Source organism: Dasypus novemcinctus, chromosome 1 (genome assembly GCF_030445035.2).
Source record: "Dasypus novemcinctus isolate mDasNov1 chromosome 1, mDasNov1.1.hap2, whole genome shotgun sequence".
NCBI lineage: Eukaryota > Metazoa > Chordata > Mammalia > Cingulata > Dasypodidae > Dasypus > Dasypus novemcinctus.
In genome coordinates this window covers 124,810,912-124,830,148 of record NC_080673.1, presented here as the reverse complement: position 1 = coordinate 124,830,148, position 19,237 = coordinate 124,810,912, and the positions used below count along the sequence as shown (strand labels likewise).

Here is a 19,237-nt window from a genome sequence, read left to right as displayed (position 1 = left end):
TGAACCCTGGCTGAGACTGGCAGCCATCTTGCTCTAACATGTGGCAACAAACATTGGTGAGGGAAGTAATTTACACTTTATGGCCTGTCAGGTAACTGTAAGCTTCTACCACAAATAAATACCATTTATAAAAGCCAACAGATTTCTTGTACTTTGCATCAGCACCCCTTTGGCAGACTAATACAATGTCCAAGCTGTCAAGGCTTTATTCTGACCAGCATCCCTCATTTGCTATACTAACCTGCCTCAACAACCTGATCAGAGAGTTTACATCTTTATTCTTAAAGGAGAGCTGAAAGGCAGTGGTCATTCTTGTGGAATTGCTTCCTGCTGGTTAGGGGCAATAGTCCCTGCTGATGGGATGTGAAACTCTCTGGATAGTCTATTGAGGTTGAGGAAAGTGGAGTCTAGCACCATGGTTAGAACTGGATGAGATCCTCATGTGAATAATACCTTATTCTGGGAGGCATTGATTATGGGGGAAATAAACTTAGTTAGAATTTTGAAGATTTGTGATCCTACTGAAAGGATAAAGGAGATGGTGGCAAGCATCCCCCCAAAAAGGGTCAGCCATGACATACTGGACCATGAGAGTAAAAAAGTCCAGGCACCTCCAGAGGCTACATCCTCCTGAAGTTGATGGGCTTGATCTTATAGGTTTCATATTCTGTCTAGGGCTGTTCTGGAACAATTTATATAGAAACAGCATTCCTCCTTGAGGAACAGGCAGGTTTCTCCTATGCCAGTGTTAACATGTTTAAGGCTCTGTGATTTTGTAGTGCTACAGGGCAAAGGAGTCTATTTGTTGTCTAAGGGCTTCTAAGGCACAGTTAGTTTCTTCCATGCTGTTGGTTAACTTTAGGGAGAGATTATGGTAGACCTGCTGAGGTTGGTATAAACTACTAACCCAATTTCCCAAAGGGTGGTTATTCCTAGGACAGCTAGGAGGGGTACAAGAAGATGCACTGCCCTAGACACAAACTCACAAACACAATATAGGCAACAAGACACATATGGCAAGCAAAATAAAGATAGTACTTAAGAGAGTCATTCTTTTATCTTATAGGCATGTTCATTAATTACTTAGAAAATGAAATATTTGTTAAGACTTTTAACATGTTCAATATCCTTATGCATATGGTCTAGAATAGAAGAGATATATTCATTAGGTATATAGGTACAGCACTTAATACTAATCAATGCACTAATCAATGCAAAAGTTCCTCTTTGAGCTGTAGTTAATAGATATAAGCACCAGGTTTGCTATACCTTACATATTGTCTCTCTGTGGGACCAAGCCTTAATGCCAATTGTGTTTCTTTGGGTTCTACTCACATTACCCTGGTAATTATTGCTCCACTTGATATGTCATTCACACAGCCAGCATGCTGCAGAACCATTGGTTCTGAGAAGAGGTTCCAGTGTTTCACAAGCCTGGTGCATAACACCCTTCAGTACTATGAAATGGAACCAGTCTGGAGGTTATGTCCACTGTAAATTTGGCCAGATCAAGCCATCAGAGGCTGCCACAGGAGTCTAAGACTGCACCATACTTTCCATCCACTTCAGGAGTATGTCCAGAGATGTGGTAGATACCTTTATTGTTTTAAGGGTCTTAGTGACCAATCTAGCCAATAACTGAAATGGAGAGGCACCATGCAGGATACTGGGGGCCCGGTTTGTATACACAAGAGTTTGAAAATACTGAAGTCTATTTCTTTTAATTTTTATCACTTTCTAAATACTTCAATGCAGTTTATAACATATAAAATGAACATAACTATTTTTAGGACTTCACATTTTACTTTAGCACTTTTATCGTGTTATACTTTAGTAGTATAGGGGAAAAAACACCCTCTTCATTATTTTATGAAAACTTAAGATTCCATTGAGAATCTTAAGATTATCTTTCCCCTACCACCACTTTACTATGCAGATTGAGCTGGCCTCTGATAGGTTTCTCTGTTATAAAGTTAGTTACTTTTGTTGTTAATACCATCAGTTTAGGTTTCTAATTAATAATGGCTTCCTGGAATCAGCCATTTAAATATTTCATTTTAGAAAATGCTTTTGCAACTTCCTATACTCAATGATAACCACATAGACTAGCTACTTTTACTTTTAAATAAGCTTATTAAATTACAGTTGCAACCAATGAAATTTACTGATCGATTTAAGTTTTGTCTTATATTCCTCATTCTGTTTTGCAAAAACTAGTCATTTCATTTTAGGACAAGGCTATATTTTCTTTTTCTTTAACTTAATCTCATTAAAACTGAACTTAAAATTTTCATCATCTTAAAGATTTAATACATATAAAGTTAATTTATTTCATCAGCATCCTATAAGCCTAGGGAGAGTATACCCAAGCCAAATAAAATTGAAATCATTAGTGCATTCAAGAAATGTTCTTATTCCTTTCTTCACAGGAGGCTAAAACCTCTTTTTTTTTTCCTTCAATAAAATTTTAAAATTGTGAATTATCTTAAAAACACACTGACTGCTAGATTCTGGAATATATTATACTTGTTTATTTTAATTATAATCTAGAAAAATATTTCCACATCTTTCAAGGACTTTTTCTTTACTTACTGAAATTTGGTAATTGGATTATTAATTACCCTCATTTTAAGGCTGTTAAAATGTTTAAATTGGGAAATTATAGGACGAATTATGATTCTTAATTCCCTGAACCAGAAGGTAGAATTTTAAGCTTAAAAGTTTTTCCTAAGCTCCTTGACCTACCCAGCCCCCACCCCCAGGGCCTCCTTCTCTTTGCAAGAGCTATGGGGGGTGGCGGACTTGGCCCAGTAGTTAGGGCGTCCGTCTACCACATGGGAGGTCCTCGGTTCAAGCCCCGGGCCTCCTTGACCCATGTGGAGCTGGTCCATGCACAGTGCTGATGCGCGCAAGGAGTGCCCTGCCACGCAGGGATGTCCCCATGTAGGGGAGACCCACACGCAAGGAGTGTACCCCGTAAAGAGAGCCACCCAGCACGAAAGAAAGTGCAGCCTGCCCAGGAATGGTGCTGCACACATGGAGAGCTGACACAACAAGATGATGCAACTAAAAGAAACACGGATTCCCGTGCCACTCAAAACAACAGAAGCAGACAAAGAAAACACAGCAAATAGACACAGAGAGCAGACAACTGTGGGGGGGGGGGGGTGGACGGGAGAGAAATAAATCTTGAAAAAAAAAAAAGAGCTATGGGGGAAGGGCTAGGTGGTTTGACAAGATAGGGAGATATAATTCTAGTGTATTTTTTATTCTGTACTCTTGTGCCTTTCATCCCCATAAATTCTTTTATGTTTCTTTATATTTTTACAAATTCTTTATGCTCACACATTGTATTCTTTATGCTCACACATTGTATTCTTAATATCCTTTAGCTCTCCATGCATATTTTCCTTATCTCCTAGAACTGATTTAAGAGATATGTTTGAACATCTTTGATTACTTTTTCCAACATCTGAGTCTCTTCTGAAATTTTTATTTGCTCCCTTACCTGAGCAATTACCTTTCTGTCTCAGTATGACTTGTAATTTTTTGCTGATCTTAGGCATTTGATTATCTTGATGACTTAACTCTGAATGTCCATTTCTACCTCTGGTCTATGGTTTTATTTTTGGTTGGCTTTGTGTAAGGATCTTCTTTTGTGTTTGAAATAACTTATTCTAGACTTTTAGAATAGCCCATGTTTAACTGTTTATATTTCCTCAGCTCTTCTTCATTTGATTCTTGCCATGGATATACAGTGCTATTTTTAAGATTGCATTTTTTGTGCAATTGTTTCACCTTCAGAAATGAGCTATCTTTCTTTTGTTCTTTCTCCAGGAATCTTGATATGTTCTGATTGTTTTTGAGCAGATTTTTCTCTCCAGCTCCTATGAATTGTTTAAATTCTCTCCCTCACCTGGTGCCCTGTTTTCTTTACACTTTTCAGTTCTGGGACCAATCCTATTTTACAGCAATTCAGTTTAAATGCCCTTCCCGCTGCTTTTTTTTTTTTTTCTCTGAGACTTTTCTGCCTCTGATTTCTTCCCCATTAGGTTATCCTGCCCCCAGGATCCAAGTTGGGTCAATCCAGAAAAATGGATTATTTTAGAAAAATATATTTGCTTTTGGGTAGTCCAACTAATTGAAAGTGGTTTGAGTGAGGGCATGATAGTTCTCACCAGTCTTTCTATCTCAATCTCTCTCTCTCCCACCCCCAGGGGCTTATCTGTATGCAGCAAACTTAGTCAGCTTGTGTTCCATCCTGGGTCTCTGCAGACTTTGGTCCCTGTGCCCGTTTAGGCATGGAGTCGTAACTCGCTACTGTCAGTTATGCTACAATCTGTGTCTGTGGTGAGAGGGGCCCAGGCCATGCTGCCTCTATGTGACTCCCAAGCTGCAAAGAATGGAGTAAGGGAAAGGAGAGTGTGATCCAGCCAGTAGTCCAGGATGGAATTCTCTTACCTGAGATTTTTCAGTTTCTTTGATTCAGCAGGTAGAGTTCTTCTTCAGTCTTTACCATCTTCCAGAGTTCTGTGCAAGTGGAATTTACCATCTTCCAGAGTTCTGTGCAAGTGGAATTTGTTCTTTTATTCATTAAATCTCTGGGAGAGCTTTTTCAGGGTATGTTCTACATAACCACATTGATGACATCACCTGTAAACATTTTCTGATTTCAGTTTTGAGCTAGGAGAAGTTCAAAATTGAGGTGTAGGCAAGCTGATGTTTTCTCCCAAAAGCCTATAACAGTTTGGTGCTTGTTATCTTCAAGGATTCTTGGCTTGTACCTCTAGAAATTGTTTCATTCTGCCACTATTTTAGAACTCAGGTCTGGTGTTCTCATCACTTGCAAGAGCTCAGCTGAAGCTTGTAAGAGCCTCTCCCCATTAATTTCTTAGTCCAAGGCTGTCACGCTCCTTTGTAAACTGCAAATATGAGAGGAGAAGCAGTTTATTTTTCCAGTGACCTAAGAACATTAAAATTAGATAAGATATTTTCCCTGTCCTGGGATTTCTTTTGATATCCTTAAAATCAACTTGAAATATAGTTCATTGATATCAATCACTATTCTTCAAAAATATGCAAATGATCTTATACTTTCAAATAATTTTTAAGGGTAGAGATTCTTCCAGTACTTCACACTCAAGTGATAGAGTATTACTTTTGATCCAGAAATCTTCCAGTGTCCAAATATGCTCTGCTTAAAAACTGGAATTATCTGGAAACTGCATGTACTTTTCTTTTCTGTAAATGATACTAAAATGCATTAAACATGTATCTGTTTCTATGAAATATTCAGGATCACCAACCAAGCAAAACGCTACAAAGTACTTTTTTTTTCTAGTTGTGTTATCATTAAATGTAGCCAAAACAAATATCTAAGGGTTATAGACACATTCTGGATTCCTGAGAATGAGGCTCATAATTTTAATGAGCCTCAATGATAATATTCTTCTGCCCCTAGCTCATGCAATTATGCTAATGTCTTCATAGAATATGGCAAACCTCTTTTGAGGACCATCCATAACTTGTATTCTTGGTCAAATTGAACTCTTATGAGTTAGTCTTGAGTTGCAATATTATGTGCCACTGGGCAATGTGTTAATAAAATTTCCCAAGATTACACAAAGTAGACTAATCTCTCTCTTCACTGGATTGAATATTGTACCATAGGTATTTTTATTTTGTCAGATATCAATATCCTTGAAATAGCAACAGTGTCATCAGTCCACTAGAACACCCCTCCGATGAGGTGTGAATACCATATGGTATTCAGATATTCTGAGCAAATTATCATTTATAAAATCTATGTTTGAACTGAAGCTAACAAAATCTCGAACACCTATTTTAAAGTTTTTGTGAGATTTTTGCACAATGGAGAAATTTTTTACCTGTTTTCTGTAAAAAGAATATTTGATAAAAAACTAACTTTATCAAAAAAATCTTGAAAAGTCTAATTATTTAAGAATAATTTTAGATAACTAAGTTGTTCCACTAAAACCACTTTATAAATAGGTGCTTTATATTTGACATCTTAAGAGCATATCTGTCTGGCAGTCGCCCTTAGAAACTGAAGATCCAGTCTCATGTTACTGTGAGAGCTGAGATATTTTTCTTACACAATTCTTACATGATTCTATTTTCTTATTGACATTTTATTGTCTAAAAATGTTCTACTGAAATAGGTTGGACTAATGAGTTCTTTCCTCCAAAAATTTTTTAAAGACAGATTGAGAGGTCAACAACCCTACTCTAGTGGTATACATTTTAAGAGTAAACCTTGGGGCTTTTGGTAATCTTTTTGTACCACATTACTATCCAATCCCATTTCTTTTATAGGGGGCCCCTAGTCTTTTAACCTCCAGATTCCAGAGTGCTGTGGGATTCAATACTCAGCTCTTGTCTCTCCTACATCAACACTCACACCTTGGTTACCTCATTCCATTTTTTAGCTTTAAATAGTATTAAATGGCATGAAGCCCAAACCTCTCTCATGAGTTCCAGATTCATATATCCTAAGGCCTACTCTATATCAGCACTTTGATGTCTAATAGTTATCCCTAAATTAACATTCAAAACAAAATTTCTTATTCTACCCGTGGAGCCAGTCTACCCAGAAATCTTCTTCTAAATAACTAATACCACCACTTATTTACTCAGGGCAAAAATCCAAGAGACATATTTGATTATTATGTTTTCTATACCTTGTCAATAAGTTCTATAAGTTGTGACTTCAAAACATATCTAGACCTGATCTTTTCCACCCTTTTACACAGCTGTTAGTCTAGATTAAGCCAGTAATGTCTTTTGCTTAGGCTCCTCCAACAGTTTCCAAATAGTTCACTCTGCTTCCATTTTTGCCACCTAAATTTTGCTCTTCAACCAAAAGGTAGTCTTTATTTTTTCAAGTATAAATCACAACATATCAATATCCTGCGCACTACTTCTAGGACAGGAGTTTTTAACAAGGGCTCTGTGAGTTTGACTTGAAATTCAAAAAAGCATTCTTTGGGGTCATGTTTGTGTGGGTGTGATATATTGATTAAGTAACACACAGTATAGTGTGGACTTAGTAAGGGATCCTTGGTTTCCACCTGACTGGCAAAGGGGTCTGTGGGACAAAAAAGGTTAAGAACCTTGGTCTAAGAGCTGTATTCCTATCACAGTTACAATATAATCTTATCTCCTTACATAGCCTTCAAATCTCTGCATGCTCTGGCTCCCGCTTCCTCACCTTCTTCTCTCACACTCTCACAGTTTCTCTAGCTCCACTGGCCTTCTTCATTCAACGTCTTGCTCTGACCAAGCTCATTTCTGCCTGAGGTCCTTAGAATGTGTTCACTCTGCCTGGAATTCTGACTCCCTCAGAGAGGCCTTCCCTGACTACCCCAATTATAAATCCTTTTCTACTCAGTCCTGATCTTCTCCTAATATATTTCCTTCTTAGTACATATCACATATCTTATATACTACATGTGACACTTTACAGGAGTGTCTCCCTGGGAGTTCCATTGTTTATTTTATGGTTACCCACTAGAATGAAAATTCCATGAAGGTAGAAATTTTGTCCCTCTTCACTACTATTTCCCCAGCCTCCAGAATGGTGCCACTTTAATAAATTGTAACATAACATTAAAAGAGGAGTCCCTCTGTCTCAGTTGCAGTGGGAACACAACAAATCATTCAATAGAAATCATTTAATAGAATGACATCCTGACATTCATTACCAGCCATTCTGAGCAGGACATGGTAGTACTTGCATTAATAGATCAGCTCCACCTAGTATAAGGTGAAAGTTGAAGAATTTAGAGAGGTAACTAGAGACTTGGATAAATGTAAGGACCGCAGAAACCCAACACAGGTGAGAGAAGTAGATGGAACAGGTGGGAGGGGCTGGTATTACAGGCCAAATTATTCAAAATGGTACTCCATCTAAATCTTTAAAAGTAACAACAACAACAACAAAACCTACAGTGTGAAGCAATACAGATTAGTTCTAAATTTAAACAGATAACATGTTTAAAAATTAGGAGGATATAACTTAATTGATGCAGTGTAAATACTTCCAAAATTCAAAGGATATGACAACCTTAGAAATATAATATCCAAATATTGCACAATGATGTGAGATTTGAGGAGGATATTGTCTTAACTATGCTATATTCTTTCATTTTTGGTCTCTTTTCTGACCCAGCTTTTCTCTAATCTATGATTGCTTCAAAATGTCAACTTAATACTGTTACTTTCTCACCCATACTTTCATTTGTTGAAGACTTATTTTTGCCTTCAATAGACCAAAATAGTTAACATGGCCCAACACATTCTGGTCCCTTCCTAACTATCCTGATTCATCTTTTTTCCACTCTCCATGGATCCCTAATGCCACACATAATTCACATCTCTCATTCTTCAAAGATAGCCTCAAATTCTAATTCTAGGACAGGCTTTCCCTCAGCCAACAGAGTTCTTCTTTCCCTCTCCTCTTCGTAAATTTATCTTTCAAACTTCTCACCCCTCTCAGTTAAATCTGATTGCTATATGCAACCTCAGCACTTACACATTCAAATTACTCATCATTCTTAATAACTATTTATGGTACTCCTCCTCCCCTAAATTGAAAGTTGGGTAGGGTTCGTGTCAGTCTTATTCAATAACATTTCCCCAATGACCTACACATTGCCTGGCTCCAGCAAGTATTCAATAATTACTTGTTGAATTTGCTGTTTTAGAAAGAATGTTCTGGAATTAGAACATCATGTATAGAAACTGACAGTAGGAACAAGGTTATGTAACTTCAATTATGGATGGTAAGATTGGAATCAATAACCTGTGAATAGAGTGTATGCTTGTGTGAATGACAACCAGACTGTGGAATAAAGTTGCCTTGTATATTCATTAGAAATGATATCCAAGCTATTCTCTCTCAAGACCTTGCATGATTTTTGATAAAAGAGCTTGTAGAATAATTTATGAAGTATTTATTACTTCTTTAAATGTCTGGTGCTGGTGTTAGTATTAGAGTATAAATTTATGTTGATCTTTTCTCCATGGTGATAGTTCAGTCTCTTCTAACTAGACTTTCAGTATTACAGCAGAACATTATAACAGGTACAAAAGCTATACTAACTCCTGGGCTTATGCACATAGGCCAGGTAAATGCTCCAGTGGCAACAGAAAGCTACCCATATGCTTCTTGGCCTTGTACAGGTTTATTTTTTTGTCTTTATTTATTTATTTTTAATGTTACATTAAAAAATATGAGGTCCCCATATGCCCCCCACCGCCTCACCACTCCTCCCATAACGACAACCTCCTCCATCATCATGGGATGTTCATTGCACTTGGTGAATACATCTCTGAGCACTGCTACACATGGTCAATGGTCCACATTATAGTTTACACTCTTTCCCAGTCCACCCAGTGGGCCATGGCAAGACATACAATGTCCAGTAACTGTCCCTGCAGTACCACCCAAGGACAACTCCAAGTCCTGAAAATGCCCCCACATCACATTTCTTCCCACTCCCTACCCTCAGCAGCTACCGTGGCCATTTTCTCCACATCAATGCTACATTTACTTCCATTACTAATCATAATAGTTCCAGAATAGAATATCAGTAAGTCCACTCTGATCCATACTCTATTCCTCCATTCTGTGGACCCTGGGATGGTTATGTCCTTCCCACCTCTATATCGAGAGGGTGCTTAGATTCTACTTGGATGATGGATGCAGTTCTCCTGCTTGCAGTTGTAGGCACTCTTGGCTCCCTGGTGTGGTGGTTGATCTTCACCTCCCTGTTAGCTGGTCAGGGTAAGTCCAATAAACCAGAAGGTAGGAGTTGCAAGTCTGTTGAGGCTCAGAGCCTAGCTATCACACGGACAGTACAGAGATTCAGGTCCTCTGAGTACACACTAAAACCCCAGTGCCAACCACAGTCCTGTAAAAGTAACAGGAGAGGCTTGTGAATAAAGATCACATCTGAGTCCAACTCCATCACACTCAAGAACACAAACTCCAAAGTAGGGCCAACTGACATGGCACTGAACTCCATCTGCCATGACCATAGAACCTGTGGGTCTCTGTAGCCCTCAGAAGAATCAATATCTGGGGTTGTATCTACTTTAGCTGTCTCTGGGACTCTGCTGAGGTGTGCATAAGGGTGACCCCTCTGATCACCTCCCAGCTCTTTTTTGGAGACTGATAACCATATAAACTCATTTGTCCTTTTCATTTCCCCCTTTTATTCAAGGTCAAAGCATTTTTAACTTTTTAACTATGTGATATTACACGTAGGCTGAGATATTCTGCTGGTCTGAGTTGACCCTTTTATTCAAGGTCATTTTCTAATTACATCATCAGCTGGTACTTGGTAGTAATTCCTCAGTGCCAGGGAGGCTAATCCCCAGGAGTCATGTCCCACACTGGGGGGAAGGCATTGCATTTACATGCTGAGTTTGACTTCAAGACTGGCCACATTTGAGCAACATGGAGGCTCTCAGGAGGTAACTCTTAGTCACCCTGCAGTTCTAGGCCTAGTTCTTATTTCAGGCACACAGGCTAACAAGCATAGTCATTAGTATCAATGGCTCATTGTGGGACATCCTTCTTTAGGGTTTTTAATCTGGCAAAACTCTTCCAAGAATTACCACCTGTTATTTTTCTTTTCAAATTCAGCATGAAGCAGTAGAATGGAGGCAAATGGAGTTCCTTCAATAACAAAATCATTGATGATAATATTCAAGGAAATTGAGCAGAGAGGGATCTAAAGTAGAAAGATAAACTCAACTTGTATATTTTCTGATGGCATCAGATACAAGGAAAATATGGAATGCAAGGAAAATTATTATAAACTTTTTGTTAATATGAATAATGGCCCCCAAATTTGCCTATCTCCTAATCCCCCAGAATCTATGAATTTTATCTTATATAAAAAAGTGACTAACCTATGAATTTTACTGTACATGGCAAAGGGACTTGGCAGGTGTGATTAAGTTATAAAATTGAAATGAGAAAATGATTACAGATTAAGCAGGTGGAGCCAATGTAATCCCAGTGATCCTTATAAGAGGAAGGCAGGAGATCAGAGGAGAAGGCAATGTGATGACTGAAGCAGAGACTGGAATGATAAAATGTGAAGATGGAGGAAGGGCCCTGAAGCATAGGAATGCTGGAAAAGGCATTTTTCAATGCCTCTAGAAGGAACCTCCAGAAGGAACTAGACCTGACAAAACTTCACTTTGGCTCAATGAAATGAATTTTGACTTGGGATGTCCAGAATTGTAAAAGAATAAATTCACATTGTTTTAAGCCATTAGATTTGTGGTAATTTGTTACAGCAGCAATAGGAAACTAATACAAGTCCTCTATACACGATTTAATTGATTTTAGAAGTGTTTTTTCAAAGTCGTAAATTATAAACATGCAATAATGACCTTGGGTTTTGATTTATTGGGCAGATTTTTAAAGAGTTGAGAGAAATATTTTTAAACAAAAGTATAGCTTCTTTTTTACTCATAATTTAAAAGGAATAATTTGAGGAGGAAACTATTTTTGCTTTACTAGCTCAACAACTCAATCTTGAAATAACTTACGAATACGCCCTTATTATTTGAATTATAATTTTTTTAGTCATTGGTACAGATATATACTAAGTCAGTGTTTTTTTTGTGTGGTGAAAGGAATAAAGAAATGCTGAACTATTGATACAATCTAATTTTTTTTTACCTTTTTGGTGTTATGCTATGCTATTCTAATCATATCAATATCCCTCAAAATGAAAAAAGTACAATGAAAATTCCAGGTCATAGTTGAGTCTTCAAAATCCATTTTTAAAAACTATTTTAAATCCTTTCAAACTTTCTGGAGTATCCAACTCTTTCTATAAAGGCTCTCAAGATGTTAATTACAGAAGTCCTGGAACATCACCCATTTTTTTAAACATTAAGAATTTGTTGAAGATTTTTTACACTTGAACATATTGTTTAAAATATAATCTTTCTTCCCATGTGACAGCCTCACACAAACAAAGTATTTAAAGAAGATGAAGATCTGTCATTGCTCTGTTTAATTAACAGAGACTTCTAGAATTGGAGGATGTTAAAAAAAGAGCTCACAAGAAACTTTAGTGTGATAATGATAATCATCTCATTTCACATCGCAATTTCAACTAGTAAAATCTTCTATTTACAGGTATCATCTGCTAGAACTAGTCAATCTTGTTTTATATTGTGAGTTTTCCTTCCCTCAATTACTTATACAAAATCAGATGGTTGGAATACAAAAGCATGCCAAGAAGTTTAGATTTGCTTCTAATATAGCTCATGATGTAACGATTTCCTTTTTATCAACTACGACTTTGGACATTCTCAGTTCTTTTGTTTTGCATCTAAATTGTTTAAAGTCAACTTTCCTTTTACTTAACAAAGGCAATACATCTTTTTTAATATTCTGCTTTCTAGAACATTAATTGTTCGTGACATTTCTAGTCAAATTGAAATTTTCCTATATGTATACTTTAATAGCTTTTACAATTTATTTTGGGTTACCCATTGAGATTAATAGTCTTTCAAGTATAATTCATCTAAGATACAAGTAACTTTATAGTAATTAGGATACAATGTTAGGGTATATATTTTTTATTTCAAATCTTTACTTTCACAGTTTCCTCCTACATTAAGACAATGGTAACTCTGTGAAAGATTAACCAGTCTAACATGCTATGTGTTTTGGGCAGTGTTCAAATTACACAATAAAATATTTTCCATTGAATACTTGCTTCAGGCAACAAGGGCATAATTATTATTAAGATTTCTTTCCCCAATTTTGACTAAAAAAAGAGTTTAATCATTTAGCTTTCTATAGGGTACAAAGTATGCCAATCATTAAAAGTGGCTGTATAAATATCTATTAACAATTTCTGTGTATCTTTATATATGCCTTTTAGACACTTGTACAGTAAAATCAGAGTGAAATACATGGATATGCTTTCCAATATTTAAGTCATCTTTTGAGATGTTTCATCAGAAAAAAAAAAAACTATACTATCAGTTGCCTCTGACAAATTCTCATTATAAGAAATTATTCTGGTTAATTATCAAATTATATACTGTGGTTTAATGTCATTTCTGTAACTGTCAGTTTGCAATGTTAATATTACCAAGGTCTACAAATAAAACCAATCATTAAAAATATGAGATATATGAATCCTAAAACTTCCATTATGACTAAATTCATATAAATGTTGTCAGAGCTGGAATGAACTTCAGTCGATCTCCAGTCTGTGGTTGAGAACTTTATCTGCTCAGTGTCTGCAAGCTAGGTGGTTTGATCTATGATCTAGGACTTCAATCTCCTGGCTCTCAAAGCAAGACTCCTGGTAGCATGTAATTCTGTCTCTGTCTATCTCAATCTCTCTCTCACTCTATCATAATTTACCTTAGGATAGTTCTTGCAGAACAATGTGAAAATGCAAATTTTTGTATAAATTTATGTTAGGCTCTCTCTGCCTAGAGGGGCCTACACCAAATCTTGGTGTGTATTTCCATCTTTCTCTCCCTTTTCTCAGCAAGCTCTTTCCCCCATGTCCTAAATTAATTCTTTTTACTGGCTTAACTAAAAAAATATATATATGTTATACTGGGCACTTTCTTTATCATCATTTTCCTTCAGCAGAAGAGCAGAAAAATAAGGTACCTAAAGAAACCTAGCTCAGTAACTGCTACATCGTGGGTTTTCAGAAAAAGATTTTTTTAATCCAACTGACTGAATTAGATTCTAACTGGTGTAAAAGTATATTAAAAGTAGAGTGTTATCAGAATTATGACATAGAAATTTGTTTTTAAAAAATAGCAATTTAACTCCAAGCCTAGACTTCGTGGCTGCCATCACTTCATTACCTGAAAAGACATGTTCTAACCTCTCCTGTTTCTTTCCTTAAATATTTAACAGATGTTTCAGGGTTATTCTACATTTCTAGATCATATATTTCCTTTCATATTAAAATAGAAAATGCATATACTTATCTCCAGTGCACACATACCCACCATAATTCTCCAGTAGTAATAAAACACTAATAAATTTCCTAAAGTAAAGTGATGCTGTACAAAATCTAGTAAAAGTTAACTACAAAGGGTTGCAGTACAGACATGGAGGAAGAAGCTGCAATGATTTGTAAATTTTGTAAATGTGACCTAATTATATTTTGCCCTCTTACAATTCAAAAACAATATATTTCAGCTGATCCATCGAAAAGCATTCTGAACACTTTATCATAATATAGATTGTGTTCTAATTTTAAGAATAAAAAATGTTACCTCTGCATATTAAACCATGGGCAGTGATAATTAGATAACAAATACATTATGTTAACAGACACCCAGATCTTACATCCAGTAAGGATTTATTATAAAAACAAATTTTAGAATAAGTTATGATATAAAATTGTTAGAATAATGTTCAAGGTAAAGTAAAAGCAAGACATTTTTTTCTGTAACATTTTCAAATGTAGCGGGCCTAAATCTTATATATTTTTGTCAAAATAGTAATTATCCATAGATGACAGATGCTGCTCCCTACTTAATGGAAGGTCTCAAATTTTACTGTGCATCTCATTGGAAAGGAAATATAATTTTTAAAAATAGAATTCGCTTGGAGAAAGGCATCAGTGCTGCAACTCTTAGCACCAAATGTTTTTTCTTGGAGCACCAAATGCTTTAAGGAAAACATTCCAAGTATCAAAGTTTTCAGATAGATAAATATTTATGGATCAAATCCATAAAGAACAGACATTGTTATGAAATATATATAGATGCCTTCAAAACTTTCTTTCTAGGCAGAGTAGACACATAAGTTAGGAGTCATTTCCCACTTAATTGTTTTTGCAACCTTATGTAACACAAACGGGTTATGGATAAGATATTCATTTATACCCAGAAAGGAGACCTTTGCCGACATCATGTCCAGAAAATTAAACAGGACCTATTGCTCTATATAAAATAAAAATCCTATTAAATTTATAGAAATGCCCTTATTCTATTCTTTTATTTGTTGTAGCAGTATTTGATCTAGTCCTTTGGTAAGGAAACAGTACTCCTTAAAAGAAATTCTTCTCATAATCAAAGAAAATCATAATATAAATCTGGCTCATATCTTTAAGTGCAATGAAATCCCATCCTTTTTTGAATTTTATAAGTTGATTTTTTTTTTTTTTTTAGTCTTCATTGTCTCTCCCTCTTCCTTGAGAGCTCTTCATATTGGTATTAGAACTGGAAATACATTTGGGTTACAATCTACAAAAGGCTATTGTGCCTTCCAATGTTAGAAGATCTATTTAATTTGCTCATGCAGCAAAATAAAAGTATGCTGTATGGTATGAGACAAATTTAAAATAACTACTAAGACATAACCTTAGCTTCTATAGTATTCTTGATGCTATTAAAATAGCATTTACAGACATGCACTGATCAGAAATAAAGTGCCCATTTACCATAAGAGCAATGGGTTATGTCTCAACCACAAATGTACAAAAAAAGATCTACTAGGACTCATTGCAGAAAACAAAATCAAGCTTCCAGGTCACACTTTCATATATGGATAACTACCATAAATAGTATCATCTGTGAACATAGGGAGCATTTTGGAACTATACACAATTTTGGTCATAAAACAACTCATGACAATTATATATTCAACCAAATACCAAATAAGACATGAGCTTTAGATGGGCTTAAAGAAAATGCTAACAGAGGCACAGATAAAAATTTTATTCATGAATAGGTGGACACATGACTTTGGATCCAGCCAGCCAGTGATATAAATAAACTTGAGCAAAAGATTCAAGCTAGAGAATATACGTGTGTGTGTGTGTGTGTGTGTGTGCATATATATATATATACTTGTGTGTGTGTAAGGCTTTTTGGAGCTGTGCCACAAATCTGGACACCAACCAACAGAATCACTCCTGTTCTTTGAAATTTCCATTAAGAGCACAATGGGGGTAATTATACCAGAATGCTCCAAATCGCTCTTTCCATCTTATGCACACATATGTCTGCCAAACACGAAATGTTCGCCTTCTCCTTTCCAATGTGATGGTTGTTGAACTTATTTTTAGTGTCATTTGATAAGACTTTGTGCGTGCAGAGAGACATCCCACTGACCCAGCCACTGGTCATTGTCTATACCAGTTCACATCAAAACAGGCGTACTTTGTCAGGTTTCGAGTCGAATATCCATTTCGCATCTGAAGTACAGTATCGAAAGTGACTAGATCATTTGAGCTTTTTTCTTCAACTGCTGCCTTTTTCCTCCCCCACAGTGTTTCTGCTCATGCTAACATCATTTGACATCATGGACGTACGTGACACAAAGGTGTTTTTTTCTTAAAAAATTATAGTACATACATAGTCAATGTTTTGGGATGGCATATCCTCCTGAAAATTTAATTATAAATTGATGAAAGGAGGTCTTTTTCTTCTACTGAATCACAAGCAAGGTAGAGTGCTCCTCAAAATCCAAGCAATGCGCATACAGTAATAGGTCATTCAATGTCAAAAGGCATAAAAAAGATGAGCGAAATCTTCACAGGCTGCTGCTTGCTGTTGCCTTTAATTATATTAATTAAACTTTGAAATTTTCATGCAAAGAGAGTTGCTGGCTTGTGACGCTGAAGAGCCCTTGGAGACTTGGAGGAAGAAAAACCCTGAGTGGAAGCTTTGTCACTACTGCTTCCTTTAAATTAAAACAAAACAAACTCCTAGGTATGTTTACAGATATTAATACTTTATGCACTACTAAACCCTAAATATAGAAAAAGGGAGAAGTCTACCAAACACAGGGACATGATCTCAAATCATAAGTTTCTTAAACTCCACTCAAGATTTCTGGTTAGAGGCTGTCTTCTTATAGAATAACGCTCCATTAATTTTCTTCTTCTTCCAAGTGCATAATGAAAGAAAGGTGTCTTCAAAAATTAAAGGGCAATATCTTGCTTGCTACCAATACCTTGAGGCATCCTGTCTACATTTTGTCATGCATATGCACTTTTCAGTGTTAGAATGACAAGATTTTCCAGTCAGAAGCTTCCCGTAAGGCAAACTGTGAGAAGGGACTTGGAAGAATATTGAGATCTGACATAGCTATAAGGCAACAGAATCCTTTATTTGCTTAGCCTGTGGCTAACAATATTGCCATGTAAAAACACAAGTTCCATGCTTCCATGTAGGAAAACTCCTCTCTCCATCAAAGAACTATCATGGCTAGTTGCTATTCCGTTCTTATTTTGATATCATCTTCATACTAAAGGAGATACTGACTTTTGTTTTGTTTTTTGTCTTCTACACCATGAAGCTGAATTTCTTGTATAAACCATGGCATGCAGATTAATGTTCCTCTTTAATTTCAATGTCATGCTCATGAATTACCTCTGGGTTTCATGAACTTCTGTCTGGACAGCAGAACAAGAAATGTTTGATGCAAGCAAAGCAGAAGGCAGAGAAAACATTTCCTGACTGAGAGGATTTAAACTGGTCTTCCACAAACTTCTGAATTGCTCTTGATTTTTGTTTTCATTTGGTTGGAAATCAGCGGAGTGAAGATGTGCCATCTTTGTACCTTCTTGGTCTTCCTGCTTTCCTATTACTGAGACTGGACACGGGAGAAGTTTATGCACCGACCCTGAGAAGAGAAACGAGTCCTTAATGAAATCTTAAAGCAATTATGAAAAATCATAAAAACATCTAGATTTACTACCATGGTATTATAAAGGATTACCCAAAGAAAGGCAAATGATAAGATGAGACATGAAGTCATAACTTTTCCTTAGGTCAAAACATGATGGTTTGCTCAGATATTTTCCACAGAAAGTTCACCCACACAGTGGTATGGTAGAATTGGAAAAAACACTACATTCATTGTAACTATCCTAGCAGTAAATATATCAAAGCCACAATTAATATGCAACTTTGTATAAAAATTAAAATGAAGGTATTCCCTTATGCAATCTGGTACTTCTGAAACTGATATAAAACTGTTGTTTTTAAAACTGTATACATGAGGAGCTCATTTAAGATTTACTAAGACATTGAAGATAGGGGACAGAAAGAAAGGAAAGAGATGTCATTCCATTTTATAAAGGTTTTTGCAATAGTCTTTTTGTTAGTGATCTTGTCCACTGTCATTCACCATTTCTGACAATCTTATAACACTGTGACATGTTCTTTCCAACGAGTGACTATATTTATTTGTATTTCACATTTTAAAAGAGATTTTACCATACCAGTTTTTCAGCAGTTCAGTAAAGGCTGCATGGACACATTGTTCCATGCAGAATTGTAAATAATCCAAGAACTAATTAAAAACAAAGTTTCCAGTTAGGGATAAAGCTTCCCCTCCTTCCTTCCCCTTGGTATAACACGAAGTACAGCTGATGCACTGTACTACAGAAATCATGTCTAGATTCCTCAACAGGCCTAAAGATAGCACACTGACTTGTAGTGTGGGGTCAGGATCCTCATCCTATTGAGATTTTATATTCTCATAGTTACCTGCCCTTGTTTCATTTCAGATTTATATATTCTCTCTTCCTCTCTTCTGCATATGAATAACAAGTTTAATTATCTTATACATCATTTCTGATGTTCTAAAGTAAAATTTGAAAAAGATAAAGCTATGGTTGGAGAATAAGTCTTGAAATATTAAAAAACATAAGTGTCCATTTTCCTCCCCAAAATGACTATTCAATCAATTTGGAAATTTCAGAAATTAATGAAAAAAGCAAACAAACAGAAAAGCCTAAATGCAAAATAGAGTGAGGAACTTCCATTAGCTTTTGCTTCTAAATAATTTTGTCTTCTAAATAATTCTGGATGCAATATTAGTATAACTGGCAATTTATTGCTTACTTAGTGCCTAATGTCTTAAATAAATATTTCTGCAAAAGCATGTGGGGAAAAAGCAGAGAAATGACCACCTTAGAGTAAGGTCAAATTGCTTGGTAATGTCATAATCATAGGACATGTATTCAGACTGTAGTTTTGTATTATCTAGAACCTTCAAACAAGGTTTTCAGAATGAGTATTAAGTGAAGAGATGCTATCACAAGATTAGCTAGAAGTACTAAATATACCCATCCCACCAAAGTTAAGAAAATGTTGTTTGAATGACACATTATTTTCCTAAACTTTTTTAGGGGGTCTAACAAGCAGGGAAATGACATAATAAATAAATGTTTGAGCAAAGCAA

General features: G+C 35.9%; 1 protein-coding gene across 1 annotated transcript in view; it reads right to left on the bottom strand.

Moving 5' to 3' along the window:
• Positions 1-15,744: 15,744 nt before the first annotated feature.
• The window catches only part of ANTXR2 (ANTXR cell adhesion molecule 2), a 141,185-nt gene continuing 137,692 nt past the window's right edge, over positions 15,745-19,237 (bottom strand). Inside the window, exon 17 of the mRNA XM_004470820.4 lies at positions 15,745-17,671. Coding sequence (XP_004470877.1) covers positions 17,633-17,671 — 39 coding nt within the window. The 3' untranslated portion in view covers positions 15,745-17,632. The remainder of the gene's footprint in view (positions 17,672-19,237) is intronic.